Raw genomic sequence first — 14,937 nt, forward strand, 5'->3', positions numbered from 1 at the left:
CCCTCAGCCTTCTCTTGTGGAGGCTGAACAGGTTCAGGTCCCTCAGCCTCTTCTCGTATGGCCTGCCCTGCTGCCCCCGATCATGCGAGTGGCCCTCCTCTGGACCCTCTCCATGTTGTCCACATCCCTCTTGAAGTGCAGTGCCCAGAACTGGATGCAGTACTCCAACTTTGGCCTGACCAATGTCATATAGAGGGGGAGGATCACCTCCTTGGACCTGCTTGAGATGCATCTATGAATGCATGACAAGGTGCGGTTGGCCTTCCTGACCACATCCCCACACTGTCGGCCCATGTTCATTTTGGCATCAATAATGACTCCAAGATCCTTTTCTGCCTGTGCACTGACAAGAAGGGAGTTCCCCAGCCTGTAGGTATGCTGCTGGTTCTTCCTACCCAGGTGCAGTACTTTGCACTTGTCAGTGTTGAAACCCATCCTGTTCTCATCCGCCCACCCCTGTAACCTGTCTATGTCCGATTGCAGCCTATTCCTCCCTTCTAGCATGCCCACTTCCCCCCACATCTTAGTGTCATCTGCAAATTTGAACAGGGTGCTTTTTACACCCCCGTCCAAGTCGCTGATGAAGATGTTGAACAGTGTGGGTCCAAGGACCAAGCCCTGGGGGACCCCACTGCCCACATCCCTCCAGGTCAAAAATGACCCATCCACCATCACTCCCTGGGTGCGACCATCTAGCCAATTTGCCACCCATCTGACTGTGTAGGCATCAATGCCACAGTCACCAAGTTTTTTTAAGAGAAAGTGGTGGGAAACCATGTCAGAGGCCTTCTTAAAGTCCAGGAAGACAACATCCACCCCGACACCCGCATGTTGGTTGCCCCTGAGAATTACCTCCCCTGCTGGGCCCTTGGAGACGTGCTCCTTGATAATTTTCTCAAAGGTCTTCCCAAGGACTGAGGTAAGACTGACTGGCCTATAATTGCCGGGGTCCTCTTTTCTCTCCTTCTTGTAAATGGGGACCACATTGGTGCTTTTCCAATCCTCTGGTACCTGGCCAGTGCCCCACAAGTGCTCATAGAGCTGAGCATGGGCCCCCCCTTGGTGTGCATTGGGACTGACTCTCTTTGAGCTTGGAGGATTGTTTCCTTGAGGAACAATCACCCGTCTTGGACTCCCATCTCCTCGAAGCCCAAGACCCCAATGCCTCTCCTACTAACCTTCTTAGCTTACAGAAATTGGCCCTCCTGAAGTCGAGGACCTCCTGGGTCCTAGGGGGGTCCCGGTGGGGGGTGACCCAGTCCCTGCTCAGGAAAATGGAGGCAAATAAATTGTTAAATAGGTTAGCCTTGTTGTCTGGTGTGATGACGAGATTTCCTAGCGTGTATTGCAGAGGCCCCATGTTACCCAGTACCTTCTTTTTACCCCCTATGTATTTAAAAAAGGACTTCTTGTTGTCTTTGATCTGGGTAGCTAGTCCCAGTTCCATCTCTGCCTTGGCCTTCCTGACCGCCCCCCTACGCCCCGAGCAACTGAGGTATAGTCCTCCTTGGTGATGGCCCCTCCCTTCCATTGGGTGTATGCCTCCCTTTTAGCTAGGAGATGTTCCCATATACTTTTGGTGAGCCAAGGGGGCTTTTGCGCCCTCTTGCCCCCTTTGATCCGTGTTGGGATTACCTCCCTTTGGACTTGGAGGATCGTCTCCTTAAGGAACGACCACTCTTCTTGGACACCTGACTCCTCTCCCCTCCGGGACCTCAGGTGCTGGCCCCAGCCTCCCTTACCTGACCTGGGTCAATTTGCCATTCTCCAGAACATGCGTGCACAGGCATGCCTGGGGACAACTAGCGGCACAAACATGTGACAGTGCTGTTTGTCCTTGGGGAAATGCACGTTCCTGCTCATGGGGACGCACCCAGTGAGGCTAAGGGAAGAAATGTAAAAGGAACTGAGTCACAGGTGAGAAAAGCTTCTTGGAAGACTAGCCAGTCTGAGAACATCTAATCTTAATAAAGGGATTAGTTCAGTGTATACCATTTCGGCTAACAGAATGACATCTTTTTGTTACCATACTTGTCAAAGTTTCTATCAAGTAATGTTTTAAGTCTTTGTTTGAGAAGGGTGATAAAAGGGGGCTCAGTCTCTAAATGTGGATAAGATCGCCCTAACAAGCTGGTTAGTTGTTAATAATTCATAAGATTTTAAGATGCAGAGATTCCAAGTTGTAAGACTGCTTACTTCTGCTTGGTTCATAAAGGTATATCTAGATATGTATTTTGCTATTTTTTATTTGCTAGCATATTCATAATTGGAAATTCTAATAAAACTTGCTTATAAATTCACTCCATCGAAGGACTAATTTTGCAAGCGAATAGGGCCTGTCAAAAGAAACCCTTAGACCTTCAAATCTACTCTAGGGGTCAATGGATATGGTGATCCAGGCAGTAGACTGCTGGTCCTGTTCTCAGCAAAACTGAGGTCTTTTTCCCTTTATAGAGAAATCAAGTGGGCTCAGTGGGAAATTAAGAAGATGGGATCTTTATTACTTTTTAGTCCCTTGTGTTTAACAACAACAGGAAAATTGAATCAAGATTGGTGCACCTTTAAACGTTTGGAAATTAAGGGGTATATTTATTCATAGATATCAACATCTGTTTGTTTTCTTTAGGGCTTCCCCTTCCCCATTTCTTTCTGTCTCTCTATGGAGAAGCAGAAGAAAAACAATTTTGAATACCAGTTTGGGTCTGAAACTAAATCCTATACTAGCCAACAGGATTTCCTTTTATTTTAAAAGGTTAAATTAATATTTTTGTTGAATATATATACTTTGGTCTGTAATTTTTAGTCTTTTATAAGTTAGGAATTTTACTATGAAAATAATTAAAGGGACCTAACAATAAAATAATATTCCAGAGGCAGGATTAAGGGGATGCTCCCTATCAAAAGCCCCAAAGATCCCCACAATGGAATACAGTCCTAGGGGTATGCCCTGTGAATGGCTGAGCATTTCTGCTCTTGAAATATATGTTAAATATTATGTAGCAGAAAGAGAAGTTGGGATTATACTCCCTCCACAGCTTCCAGAATCTAAGGAGATCTGGAGTGTAATATGTACTGAATTAAAGACTCTTCTATAAGAAGCATTAAAAACCCAAAGACAACATGGATATTTTGTATATTGTTTGCAAATAACTGAAAAGTAAAATTGTCAAGGTGCAAGAATTAGTTGCTGCTCAAAGTAACTTTATATGTTATAAGCTCAAGTTTAATTTTACAGAGATCTGGAAAAGAAACTGCAACAAAAATAAAGATCCAGTGAAATCACCTTTCAAAAAGTTGAGAATGCTAAGATTATGTTTATTGACTATTTTTGTTAAATAAGTACTACCAGATGCCATGTATTGTTAAATTGGAGAGTTGTACTCCATGGAACCTTAGGACTGAGCTAAATTTCTCTTTTTATCCTCAAAAAGGGTTCAAGTTTGCTCAATTCTATCTCAAATAGTAAATCAGATTTGAATCTGAAGAAAAACCAAGTACCAAACATTTTCAGTCACTGACATTTAATTTAAAGTTATGCTTAATGTGTCTAAATTTGGGTAAAACCTACCTGGGGAAAACACTCTCATTCTGTATGTTATCATCAGTATGAGGATATCTTGTTTTGCTAATCTCATCAGGTGTGAGTATTGCTACATTTCTACTTCTGAGGTTCCAACAGAGTTAAATACTCTTTCAGGACTGAAACTATAAATGCTAAAGAAACAGACCATGCCTGGGCTGGGTACTCAGAGCTCATTACATTAAATTCATTTACAGACTTTACACCATTGTCTGAATTTTGTTACAATAATGTATTTGTAACTACTCTTAACAGACTTTAGGAGTGCGTATATTGCATTTGTGTGGCTGGTGTAAAACCATTGATTGTGGAGCCAGTTTAGTAAAAACTTTTGACCTTTCAACCAAATGTGTCACAGTATGTAGACATTCTCAATCAGAAAGCTAATTGCCTTAATTTTGCAGATCAAGATAAATAGTTTGTTTTGCAGAAAACACTCCTGGAAGATTTCTGAAGCATTGTCCCTATAACCTGTGGACTGGAAATTTCTCCCAACAAGCTGTTGATAAACTAACTTCTATTTTATATTGCTTCTAAATGGGTTTCCGGTTACTCTTTAAAACTTTCTGATGAACCACTACATCAATACTTGAATCTCCATGCTGCAGTCTGACAAAAGCAAGACAAAAAGAAAGGCCTGTGAACTTAATAACTTTACATAAGGTTTTGATTTCTCAAGCTGAACTTCTTAATTAAAAAGCAAGGTTAGTCTTCATGTCCAATTTTAAGGTAAAATTAAATTCTTTTTCTTTCCCAGGATTTTCCCACTTATTTTTAGGCAAAAGGAGAGGAAGACAAACCAATCCAAGTCCATTGCAGTGGTTAATTCTATTTCAAAGATGTGTGGGACAAGCTGCCCAGTTAATCCCGAAGTCTCATCATCCTTACCTCAATCAATGTAGAATTCACTGAAAATGACAACCCCAATAATTTTTTTCTAAGATGTGGGGGACCAACATCTACAGGAGAGAAGGAACACAATTGCAGAGGTCACAGTCTAGGCAGATGTTTGTATTAATTATTATGGTGAATTACATAAGATATTCCTGGGAAGAAGGGTATTTTCCTACACCTATATTTCAAGGAAGACTATTTTTTCCTCTAGACTAAATTAATTACAAAAACTCATAGAAAAAAAGAGCTAGAAATTGGAAAGATCCCTAACCCTCTCAAGGATCAATAAATCGTTAATTGATATCATCTCAAGTGTACGTGTGGCATCGTACAAGGTAATAACCAGTGTATGAAATGATGTTTACAGCTCTCTTTAGGAGCAATTTGGAAGTTGGGGACTGTTGCACCTCACCCTAATCATAATAAAGTGGTATTTAAATCAGAACTGCACTGTTTGATGTAGTGATTGTTTACTGTGCCACCAGGGCTGGTCCAACCATTAGGTGAATTAGGCAGTCGCCTAGGGTGCCAAAATTTGAGGGGCGCCAAAATTATATGCAGAACAAAATAACAGGAACATCATTCTAAATAACTACCCTGGCTGGCTGTTATAATTGTGTTAGGGTTAATGAAAAATGTGAAACAATTAAAAAATTGTTTTTATTGTTTTATTGTTCATTTTGAATATCAAATAAGTACATGTAAAAGTTCATTCTAGACTTCTTGTTTTCCTCTTTATTGGAAGTGGTGGGGGTGCCGAGGTACACAGTTCACCTAAGGTACCAATTACCCTTGGACCAACCCTGTGTGTCACTACTAACTACCAGTATTCAATCCAGATACTGATGTGTTTATGAATTTGGTGACCTTGAGATTCATTATTTGATCATCTAGAAGATGACATGGCACCCACTGTGCTCACATCAATGTACCTCCCTTTATAATCCAAGGTCAAGAATATCAGTTGTGGAAAAGCACCAGAGATTGACTGTTACTCTCAAAAGGGGGATCAGCAAATTTGTTGCTGTGATGTATTTGATACATCACTTCCTGACTGTGAACAACCAAATGATATGTAGTAACTACGTCTTGGGCACATCAACATAGGAAGGCATTTGAGAATGCCTCATGAAATCTTACTCTTGAAAGAAATTCAAATAGGCTTGGATATAAATGTTTTGAGGTAGATTTTGTTTTCTTTTTTAACAGAAGAATTATACACAAAACAAGGAGTGGGTTAGTGGATAAATGAGAAAGCCCTGAATATCTGATCCAATGCCCTTGATATCAATAGAACAGATTTCCTTGACTGCACTGAGGTCTGGATAAGGGGAAGGTGTCTATTAAGTACCTTGCATGGGAAGCAAACAGCATGCTAGTGGAATTGCCTTTGGTACTTACTCAACAGCGATTGCAGGAAAACTGCAAAAAGGACTTGATTAAGACTAGACAGGTGCTTGTAGATAGGGCTGTATTCTGTTGTATTGTGGCTATAATCTGTGGTCGCTGTTCTCCATCTCATTTTATGATGTTTCTATCAGATCCACACTTTCCAAATAAGAAAATGACCATATTAGGCTGAATTAATTTAATTAAATTTAAACATAATAGATAATTATTTGATACTAGCCTCAGTACTTTACCAGCCCACCCCAAAATCAACCATCTGCTCTTCCACATATTTCAATTAGAGAGCAATCACTGCAAGATGTTGAGCATTTCCCCAACCTGCGTAGCCAGCTTTCACAAAAAGTAAATATAGACAACAATATTCAAGAATAAAGTTTGCCAGTGCTGCCTTTGGATATCTCCAAAATTGTGTCCTTAAGGACTATGACATCAGGTCCCAAACTTTTAATCTACCAGGATGTTGTTACCCCTGCTCAGTTATATGGGTTTGGAACTTGAATGCCATATTAGAAATACCTGAAAGTTTCAAAACTCACTAGTCTGTGTGAAATAATGAGGTTACTTAGAGGTAGTGCAGGGCTGTCCAACTTCTAAGTGGCTGGGAACCAAATGCCCCATGGGATGCACCAGTGGGGGGGCCGCATGTGGCATGCTCCTGGGCCCCCATGCTGCACAGATGCTCCTTTTCCCCCTGCTTCACTGCTCTGGGGCAGGGGCAGGCAGTGAAAGCTGGGGGTGGAGGGGTGGGGAAGGGGGATGGGGTGGAGCAGCAGAGACTCTGGCTGTTCTTGCAGCTAGAGTGATGAAGGGAGCAGTGGTTGCACAGGAGCACAGGGGATGCCACTTAACCCCTCACAGTCTGCCAGTTGGAAAGCCCTGAGGTTGTGCATGTTTGGAGTGTAGCAGAGTATGAACAAATGTGCAGTGGTGATGAGCATTTTCTTAGGTTGTTTTAGACTTGCATGTATATTAAACCGTGAAACCTGACTCACATGTATATTAAACCCTGAAACCCCAGGAATTGGCACAGGGACCCGGCAAGGGAAGTTCCCACTTTTATGTAGGGGATGCTGGGGACTGGGGTCACAAGCCAACAGGTTAAGGAGAGGGGGACAGATACAGGTAAATAAACATTAACATTAAGGTACATACATTTAGGATCTGGGTAACAGGAAATAAACAGTGACGCTGTGGTGTAATCTCCCAAGAACAGGTAACCGGTAGAGAACACCAGCAGCATGATACATATACATTTGGGAACCTTAAACCCTCCCACAACTCTAGAGGGCTCCAAACCAGTCTCTGGTCCCATAAAATGTTTAATTGTCATCTGCCCAGGCTCCATGCCTAAGCCTTGCTGCTGCAGCTTGCAGTCCTAGCTCCACCACTTCTTTCAATTCTTTGGCCACATGTCTCTGCTGCGACACCCTGCGCTCCAGTACTGCTCTTTCTGCTTCTTCCTGCCCCCTGCTGCCTTCTGGGAGTTGTACTGCACATTGCAATTCATTCCTCCAGTCCCCTGGGGCTAATGGGAGTTGCAGTTCACACTACAGTTTCTTCCTCCAGTCCCCTGGGTATTGTAGTTCACATGACAGCATTATAGTACATGACATTCAATATCATAGTACATTACACATGGTCATACTATTTGCATATTTAAGAAACAGCAATGAATAAATTGATTGCACACACTGAGGCCATTAAGAACTATTCAAAACAAAAAGATATTATGACATTTAAAATAAAATACAAGGCTAAGAACTGAAATGTGGACCCAGGTTTTGGAATTTAAAGGTCACATTAGAATAAGTAGTGCATTCTGTGCTGATCTTTGTATCTAGAGGAGCAGGCTTCCAGCAGAATGGGATCCCCCTGACAGGTAACCAGATTTCCCAACAGGAGACACAGGCTACTAATGGCATGTGCCCACCTGCAGTGTGGGTATATTTTGGAGGACAGTACCCTGAGGGAGGTACAAAAAGAACAGGCCTCTGTTCAGGAATGGGAACCCAGGAAAACATGAGGCACTGTCGAATGGATGTAGGAATGGAAGGGAACCAGATGTGTGGGCAGTTTTGAGGAAGTGCAGTCCTGCACTTCCAGGTCATCTCATTACTAATTTAGAGCAGTTCCCTTGGCTTAAGTTTCCTTTTGTAACACCCAGGGATTGCCCTGCACAATACATAAAATTCTTCAGTAGCACAAAGGGTTTAATTCCTTCCAGTGCCTTTAAAATCTCTTTCTGTTTTGACGTGTCTGCATCACAATTTGGGAACTTCTTCCTCACACCAATTCATGTTGCCTAAAAATTAGGGGCGTTAATGAAACCCTGCTTCAGAAACGATTCATTTGCTTAGTCTTTCCTGCCTATGATGGATTAAATCCTTTAGCACACTTTATACTGCCTGTCATTTCTGTTATATTTGTTTGCTGTTTTGGGATTGCTGCAAAGCCATTCATGTTGGCTAAAATGGAGGGTGTTGATAAAATCAAGCTGCATGCTTAGTTTCTGTTTTCTATTCTCTATCCTCCACTGTTTGCCTCTCCCCCCGATGCAGTTGGCTCAGAGTCATCTGACTGCAGTCAGCAATTCAGTCCTCAAGGCTTTATCTACCTCTGGGTCACCCTGGGCAATGAGATAGGAAGGATCTGTGTCACTGTCCTCCTGCTTGTTGTCTTGGTCATCTTTGGGGTCTTCAAGGAAAGCAGCAGGCCAGTGAGGGTATCCTTCCCAAATACATGGTTCAGCTCCTGGAAGTAGCACCCTGTGATGCCTCCCAGGGCACCTATTATAGTCTTTTACAGTATAGCAGACTGGCAGCACTGGACTAGGTCCCAGTCATGCCCCCCACCTCTTTTATTTGGTTAGATAACTGCTGAGATGTTTGTGAGCACCTGTGATTAGAATTCAGGTGAGCCTGTGTGGGTGGCTTCTCTCTCCAGAGGGCAATGAAACCCTGGGCTATGGCCTGAGGCACTGATGCCCATAACTGACCATCAGCAGTGTGGTTATTGGTATGAGAAATTCCCACACGCTGGAACAGAAGAGGACAAACCATAGCTGCATGCCAACATTTCCAACAGTGGGCTGACATCAGGTCAGCACGACCCAAGAGCAGAGCAGGTCAAACACTAGTCAAACTCCAGGGTGATCCAGAAAACTACTAAAACAATATCAAATGCTTGTAGGTACACTTGGCAGCTGCAAGACATTAGCTACTGGTTAATGTGAACAACCCAAAGTTTTCAGGAAAGATCCAAATTTCAGGGCCATGTCCCAGTATTGCCAAATGCCCATAGGATGGTAATTTGTCCTTGATTTGCCTTCCTCCACCAGACATTCCTGTGGCAGCACACATCATCCTGCTGTCATCCTGTGTTGTTCCATGTGGGATAGTTAGCTGTGCTGATTGCTAACTAGCTCTACTGGAAGCAGTATGCAGCCCCTTACCACATTGGCTAATTATCCCATTAGTACTGTACTAAGATGACTACACTAACCTGAGCAAGTAGTTCTGGTAGATCAATGGTTCTCATCCTTCTTAGAGTCAAGGCACCACTTGGAAAATGCCAGCTCTTAATGGTCACTCTTTCTTCTGTTGCAAAGAAATCAGATACACCACAATAAGTCAGGGTGTTTTTAACACGATGGATTCCTATTTGAGAACACTGGGTTTATCTTGTGAATCATGTTTGCTCACCTAACAGTGCTAACATTGTGTGGCATCCTTGAAAGGATCTCAAGACCCCTGTTTGAGAATAATGGTAGTATACCATTGCTGATTCCAGAGGTCACTATCAGGCCTGGGCTCTGTGGACATGCCGGACCATGTCCCAGAGTTTAGGTTCCAAGAGATGATTGCTTTTACTGCCTGTTGAGCTGCATCCATAACTGTTTTACTGTGGACAAACTCATCCTATAGCTAAGAAGCCCTCCTGCAAAGTGATGTTAATAATGTGTATTCAGAGGCCAGATATTTTGTAAGAATTTTTTTTAATGGACATAATGTATTTTTAATGACAAACAACTGAAGTCAAATCACAATAAATGTGAAGTACAGGCAGTCCTTGACTTAATGTTTCGCGTTACAACCTTTTGCACTTACAATGTTTATAAATTGACACCCTCTTTCAACTTTATGATGTCAGTTTCGACTTTACAATGCTTGATACGATGCGACACCACACCAGCGAACAAGTCTGCTGTGTCACTCATCTCCCTGGAGAACATCTGTCCAAACTTCCTTGGACACTTTCTTTAAGAAAGCAGGCAAGACTCCAGAAAAACCTGCAGCCAGGACTCCTGAGAAGACTCCAGCCAAGAACCCTTCAAAAAATCCAACCAAGAGCCCTTCAAAAAGTCTAGCAAAGTCTCCTCAAAGATGTCCTTCCAAATCAACATGATTGCTATTTACAATATAAATACATTAATGTAGCTATATCACTCATCTATAATTGATCAAGTACAAAATTCTGGGGTATTTTTGGTGAAAATAGGGTATTGGGCCTTGGTTCAGGAACCAATCCCCCATTTATAACATACTAAAAATTCTATCTTCAGCTCCCTCTGCGCAAAAAATGAAGTTTATTTCCTATCTATGGGGACTTTTTACCATCTTGTACCATCTACACTTTTCCCAGGGCCTAATGAAGGGACTTTGATCCTGAAAGCTTGCAGAAAAGGGCAATTTTCTTGCCATTTTCCAGTTGGTCTAACAAAAGGTATAATTTTGGAACTAAGAGTTCTAGTTTTCTGTATGTCTTGTGGACTAAATATAGACAATGGATTTATGACACATTATAACCTGCCTGACATCTGACTCCCCAGGTATCTCGCCACTATTCATCCATTATTCATCCCCCTTCTGTCTCCCCCCCCCCAGCCTGTCTCTCACCCATTGACTCCTCAATCTACTGACTGCCTATCTGGTATGCATATCAGACCAGCCTCTGGCTTCTTTACTTTTCATTCCATCCAGGAAGAGCACACACCAACTGCTGAAACTTCCTTAGCCTGACGAAGGGTTTTTGAACCCAAAAGCTTACTTAAATTTTTTTTTCCAACTATTTAAGTTGGTCTAATAAAAGATATCAGATTCACCAAAGAACCTTGTCTGCTTAAAGACAATTATGCATTCCAGGCCAAATTCCAACTGAAATCCATGTCTCCCCATCTCCCCTTGGATAGGACACACCATTTACTTCTTTGTATCTGGGGCTTTTTCCATGCTTCTTAACTTTAAGCACCTTTCAGCTTAGTATTGCTAGTTGTACTGAAAGGCTCATACTGTCCAGTTGCAGGAACGAGGGCATCACCTGTCCTGTACCTTATGATATTACAGAGATGTGACTTGTTTTGGTGGAATGTAGGCTTAACCTGCAGTGTAGGTTGATACATCATCTTCTCCCTGCATTTTCAGCCTATTGTGTCTTTAGAACAGTAATTCTCAACCCAGGTGCCACAGCACCCGGGGTGCCTTGAGATCCTTTTAAGCCTGCTCTGGAATACCATACAATGTTAGCACTGTTAGGCATGCAAACATAATTCACAACACTAAACTAGAGACATCAAATAGGAATCAGTAGTTTCAAAAACATTTTGATGTGTTGTCTTTTTTTGCAACAGAAGAATTGCTCTATAATTTTTTTTGTATTAAAAAAATGAGAGAAAATTAAGAGCTGACATTTTCTGAGGGGAGCCTTGAATCTAATGAGGGGCACACTGAGTGTAACAAGGGTTGCCTTGAGTATAAAAAGATCGAGAACCACTGCTTTAGAACGACAAAAAAAAAACCTCACAGTGGTTCTTCTTAGGTTGACCGAAGAAAAGCAAACAGGAAAAAAAATGAAAAATGTGTTTCTGACTTTAACAAGGGATTAGCTGGTCTTGTGATTCATATTCCATTGGTTTGACATTTCATGGAGGGTGTGCATTTTGTGGTACAAGTCAGGAAAAGGTGACCTTGACCTTTTTCCCTATTTAAATAAAATCATAATAAGTAACCCACTGCTTGCGGAAGCTAAAATGAGAATTCTGCGAAGCACCACCTTCTATTCATTCGCACAACAGCTACAACATGGGCAGGGTTGGATGATGATGACTGCACTTGCTCTGTAGGGTCTCACTGAGGTCATGTACCCTTTTGTGCTAGGTGCTGCACATGCACACAGTTGTCAATGGTACCGTCCAGAAAGATTTACAGTCTGAACCAGGTTGTCTAACTGGCAGCCCACAGGTCACACCTGACTTGTAAGGGGCTAACATGCAGTCCACAGGCTCCTTCCTGGCTGCCACTCCTCCCAAAGCTCCTGCTGTTGCAGGGGCTGGGGTCTCTGGGGCAGGGTAGCATGGCAGCAGGGGATTTGGTAAGCCTGCTTCCCACGTGGCAGGAGAATGAGGGTGGGACTTGCCCTACCCAGGTAGCAGGAATTGGGCCGGGGGAGGTGGCAGGAGGGGGAGATGGCAGGAGGGGGGGAGGGTAAACAGTGAGAGCAGGGAGCAAGGAGCTTGTGTGGTATGTGACCTGTGCTGTGTGCAGCCTGGGGCCTGTGCCAGATGTGGCATGCAGCCCCCAGCTGCTCAGAAGTTGGACAGCCCCCCAGTCTAACTAGGCAAAAGAGGCAAAGGGTGTAGGACAGGAATCAGAGACAGGGAATGAATATCATCTACCCAGTGTCACTGGAAGGATTTATTACAGAACCCACATCTTCTGAGCTTGTGGACAGACATAATGTGTGAAGTACTTGGTGTGTTTCAAAGGAGGTGTACATCTGTCTGTCTTATCCTTTGAAAGGCTTCAAAGGCATTCGAAATGCTTCAAACATGATATCTTTCCACATGCCAAGGCCAAAGCTAGGACTGTATCCACTAGCCTGGCCACCTGTTTCCTCTTGCTTCCCATCATGTTCTCAAAGGACCAGTTTTCAATGTGAGAGGGGAGGCCAGGTCCAGTGGCACTTTCTAGTCTTTATTTTTTTAAGCCTTCCCAGAGGCACTGGGTGTTGGCTACAGCTAAGGCTGCTGTGGTTCCCCTGCTTAACCTGTGGCAGGTTAGGGGGTTAGATCTATGTTGTGTCAGGGTTGAGGGGAGTCTTACATAGAGTTTAGATTATAGTTGTATGGGATGGTTTGGATAGGGATGATCCTGCTTCAGGCAGAGGGTTGGACTAGATGACTTTTGGAGGTCCCTTCCAGCTCTACTTCTCTGTGGCTCTATGGGCGCATCTACATGTTGCACTATGTCGCTGTAGTGACATGCTACGGCGACGTAGTGACCATGTGTGTCTACACATCACCGGCAGCTACTTTGCTATAGCGGTGCACACTCCCATTTTAACATACCACCACAGTGAAGTAGCAGCTAAAAATAACCATGCACCGCATGTACGGCACAGTACAGGTGGTTACTGCAATGCACATTAGTACTTCCAAAAGTACTGTGCAATAACAACATCACCATAGGGGGACATGTAGATGTGCCCTACGACTATTTGCTGGGACTGCCAGAAAACAGGTACCTGTGGTGGCTGTTTCCACAAAATACATCCTTCTCCCACTGGGGAAAGGACTTCCATCAACTCTGACTTTTACAAGGATTGTAATGAACAAATATCAGATAAAAATAATTCACACTGTTAATGTGATCTGGATTTCAACTGGTGACCTACAGATGAGAAGTTTCCTATTAAAAATCTAGCTAGGGAGGTACTTGTTTGTCCCCATTACTATAGTATCTGAGCACTACCTAAGGATTTACAAAAAAAAAACATTTTCCACAGTCCCATGAATTTCTATTAAATTAAATGAGCTGCTAGATTAAAAAAACAGAAGTGTGACAAAATGTCTGCTCTAGATGACAATTTCAGCTGATTTCTGAGAAAAATTATAGTTCTAACTTCTTTGTTATCCACAGCAGGCATCTCTCTCAAGGCCAGACACTGCCCGTTACCGATACTGAGGGAACACTTATTTACAATTGCTCCCCACAAATTCACTCACACTGTCTGCTCAGTACCAGGGAGGTAGGACCTGCTCCTTTGCGATTCTGTTAGTGTAGACCAGTGATTATCAACCAAGGTGCCAAGGCACCCAGGAGTGCCTTGAGATCTTTTCAAAGGTGCTGTGGGGTCCCTCATAATGTTAGCACTCTTAGATTTGCAAATATGATCCATAAAGTAAACCCAGAAGTTTCAAATAGAAATCCATTGCTGCAATCTTTCTGAGTTCTTTGCAACAGAAAAAATGCTCCATTATTTTTCTGTAGTCAAAAAAAGAGTGAAAAGTTAGAGCTGACATTTTCCAAGGAGTGCTGCAAGTCTATCTAGGGGTTTCTCAAGTCTAAAAAGGTTGAGAATCACTGGTAGGCTCAGTAGACACACGTGTAAAGCAACCATGGCAAAACTCAATGACCAGCACAGAAGCTAGCAGGAAGGAAGGCAGGCATAACTGGCTACATAAGACCCTCGTGTCCATGAGCCCAGTGTGCTGCCGAAGCATGAAGCTGTTGAAATGAGTAGAATTATATAATGGACATTCATTGCACAGGAGCCTGACACTTTCCTCACTTTGGGTGTACTTTGACATGAACTCCAGTTGCCTGTGTGGTGCCAGCAAAGAATTCATAAACCCATGAAACCCGGAAAGCTTTAGCCTCCGTGAAGCGCTTAGGTCAGAATGTTCCTATTTAGAACTGGAGATCTAAAAACACAACCACACAGGAGCAGGGTTTATAATCCGAGGGTAATAAAGAGATGAAATTGCCCAATATTTAATTTAAAATGCTTATAATTTTTCTTCTGCAATTCTGGACATGTTGGGGCAATAAATCAGTTTTATTAGTATTTGAACAGTGGTAGGCAGAGAAATATGGGAAGATTTCATTGGGATTAGGCCTTTTGTCACACATTCAGTGACAAATCAGCAGGGATATTGTCTTTTATGATTGACAGCCAATTGAAAGGATCCCCATTCTTATCATTCTTTTCTAAATCCACTTGTGGCTATCTGCACATCTATATATAAAAGTGCACGTTGCCCTCATCCACAATCACGG

The 14,937-nt window shown here is 42.8% G+C and overlaps 1 protein-coding gene across 1 annotated transcript in view; it reads left to right on the forward strand.

Moving 5' to 3' along the window:
- Positions 1-4,952, forward strand: part of TCAF2 (TRPM8 channel associated factor 2) — a 34,372-nt gene extending 29,420 nt beyond the window's left edge. Inside the window, exon 10 of the mRNA XM_025191276.1 lies at positions 4,338-4,952. Coding sequence (XP_025047061.1) covers positions 4,338-4,358 — 21 coding nt within the window. The 3' untranslated portion in view covers positions 4,359-4,952. The remainder of the gene's footprint in view (positions 1-4,337) is intronic.
- The last annotated feature ends 9,985 nt before the right edge of the window (positions 4,953-14,937 follow it).

Source organism: Alligator sinensis, unplaced genomic scaffold (genome assembly GCF_000455745.1).
Source record: "Alligator sinensis unplaced genomic scaffold, ASM45574v1 scaffold1386_1, whole genome shotgun sequence".
In the NCBI taxonomy this organism is placed as follows: Eukaryota; Metazoa; Chordata; order Crocodylia; family Alligatoridae; genus Alligator; species Alligator sinensis.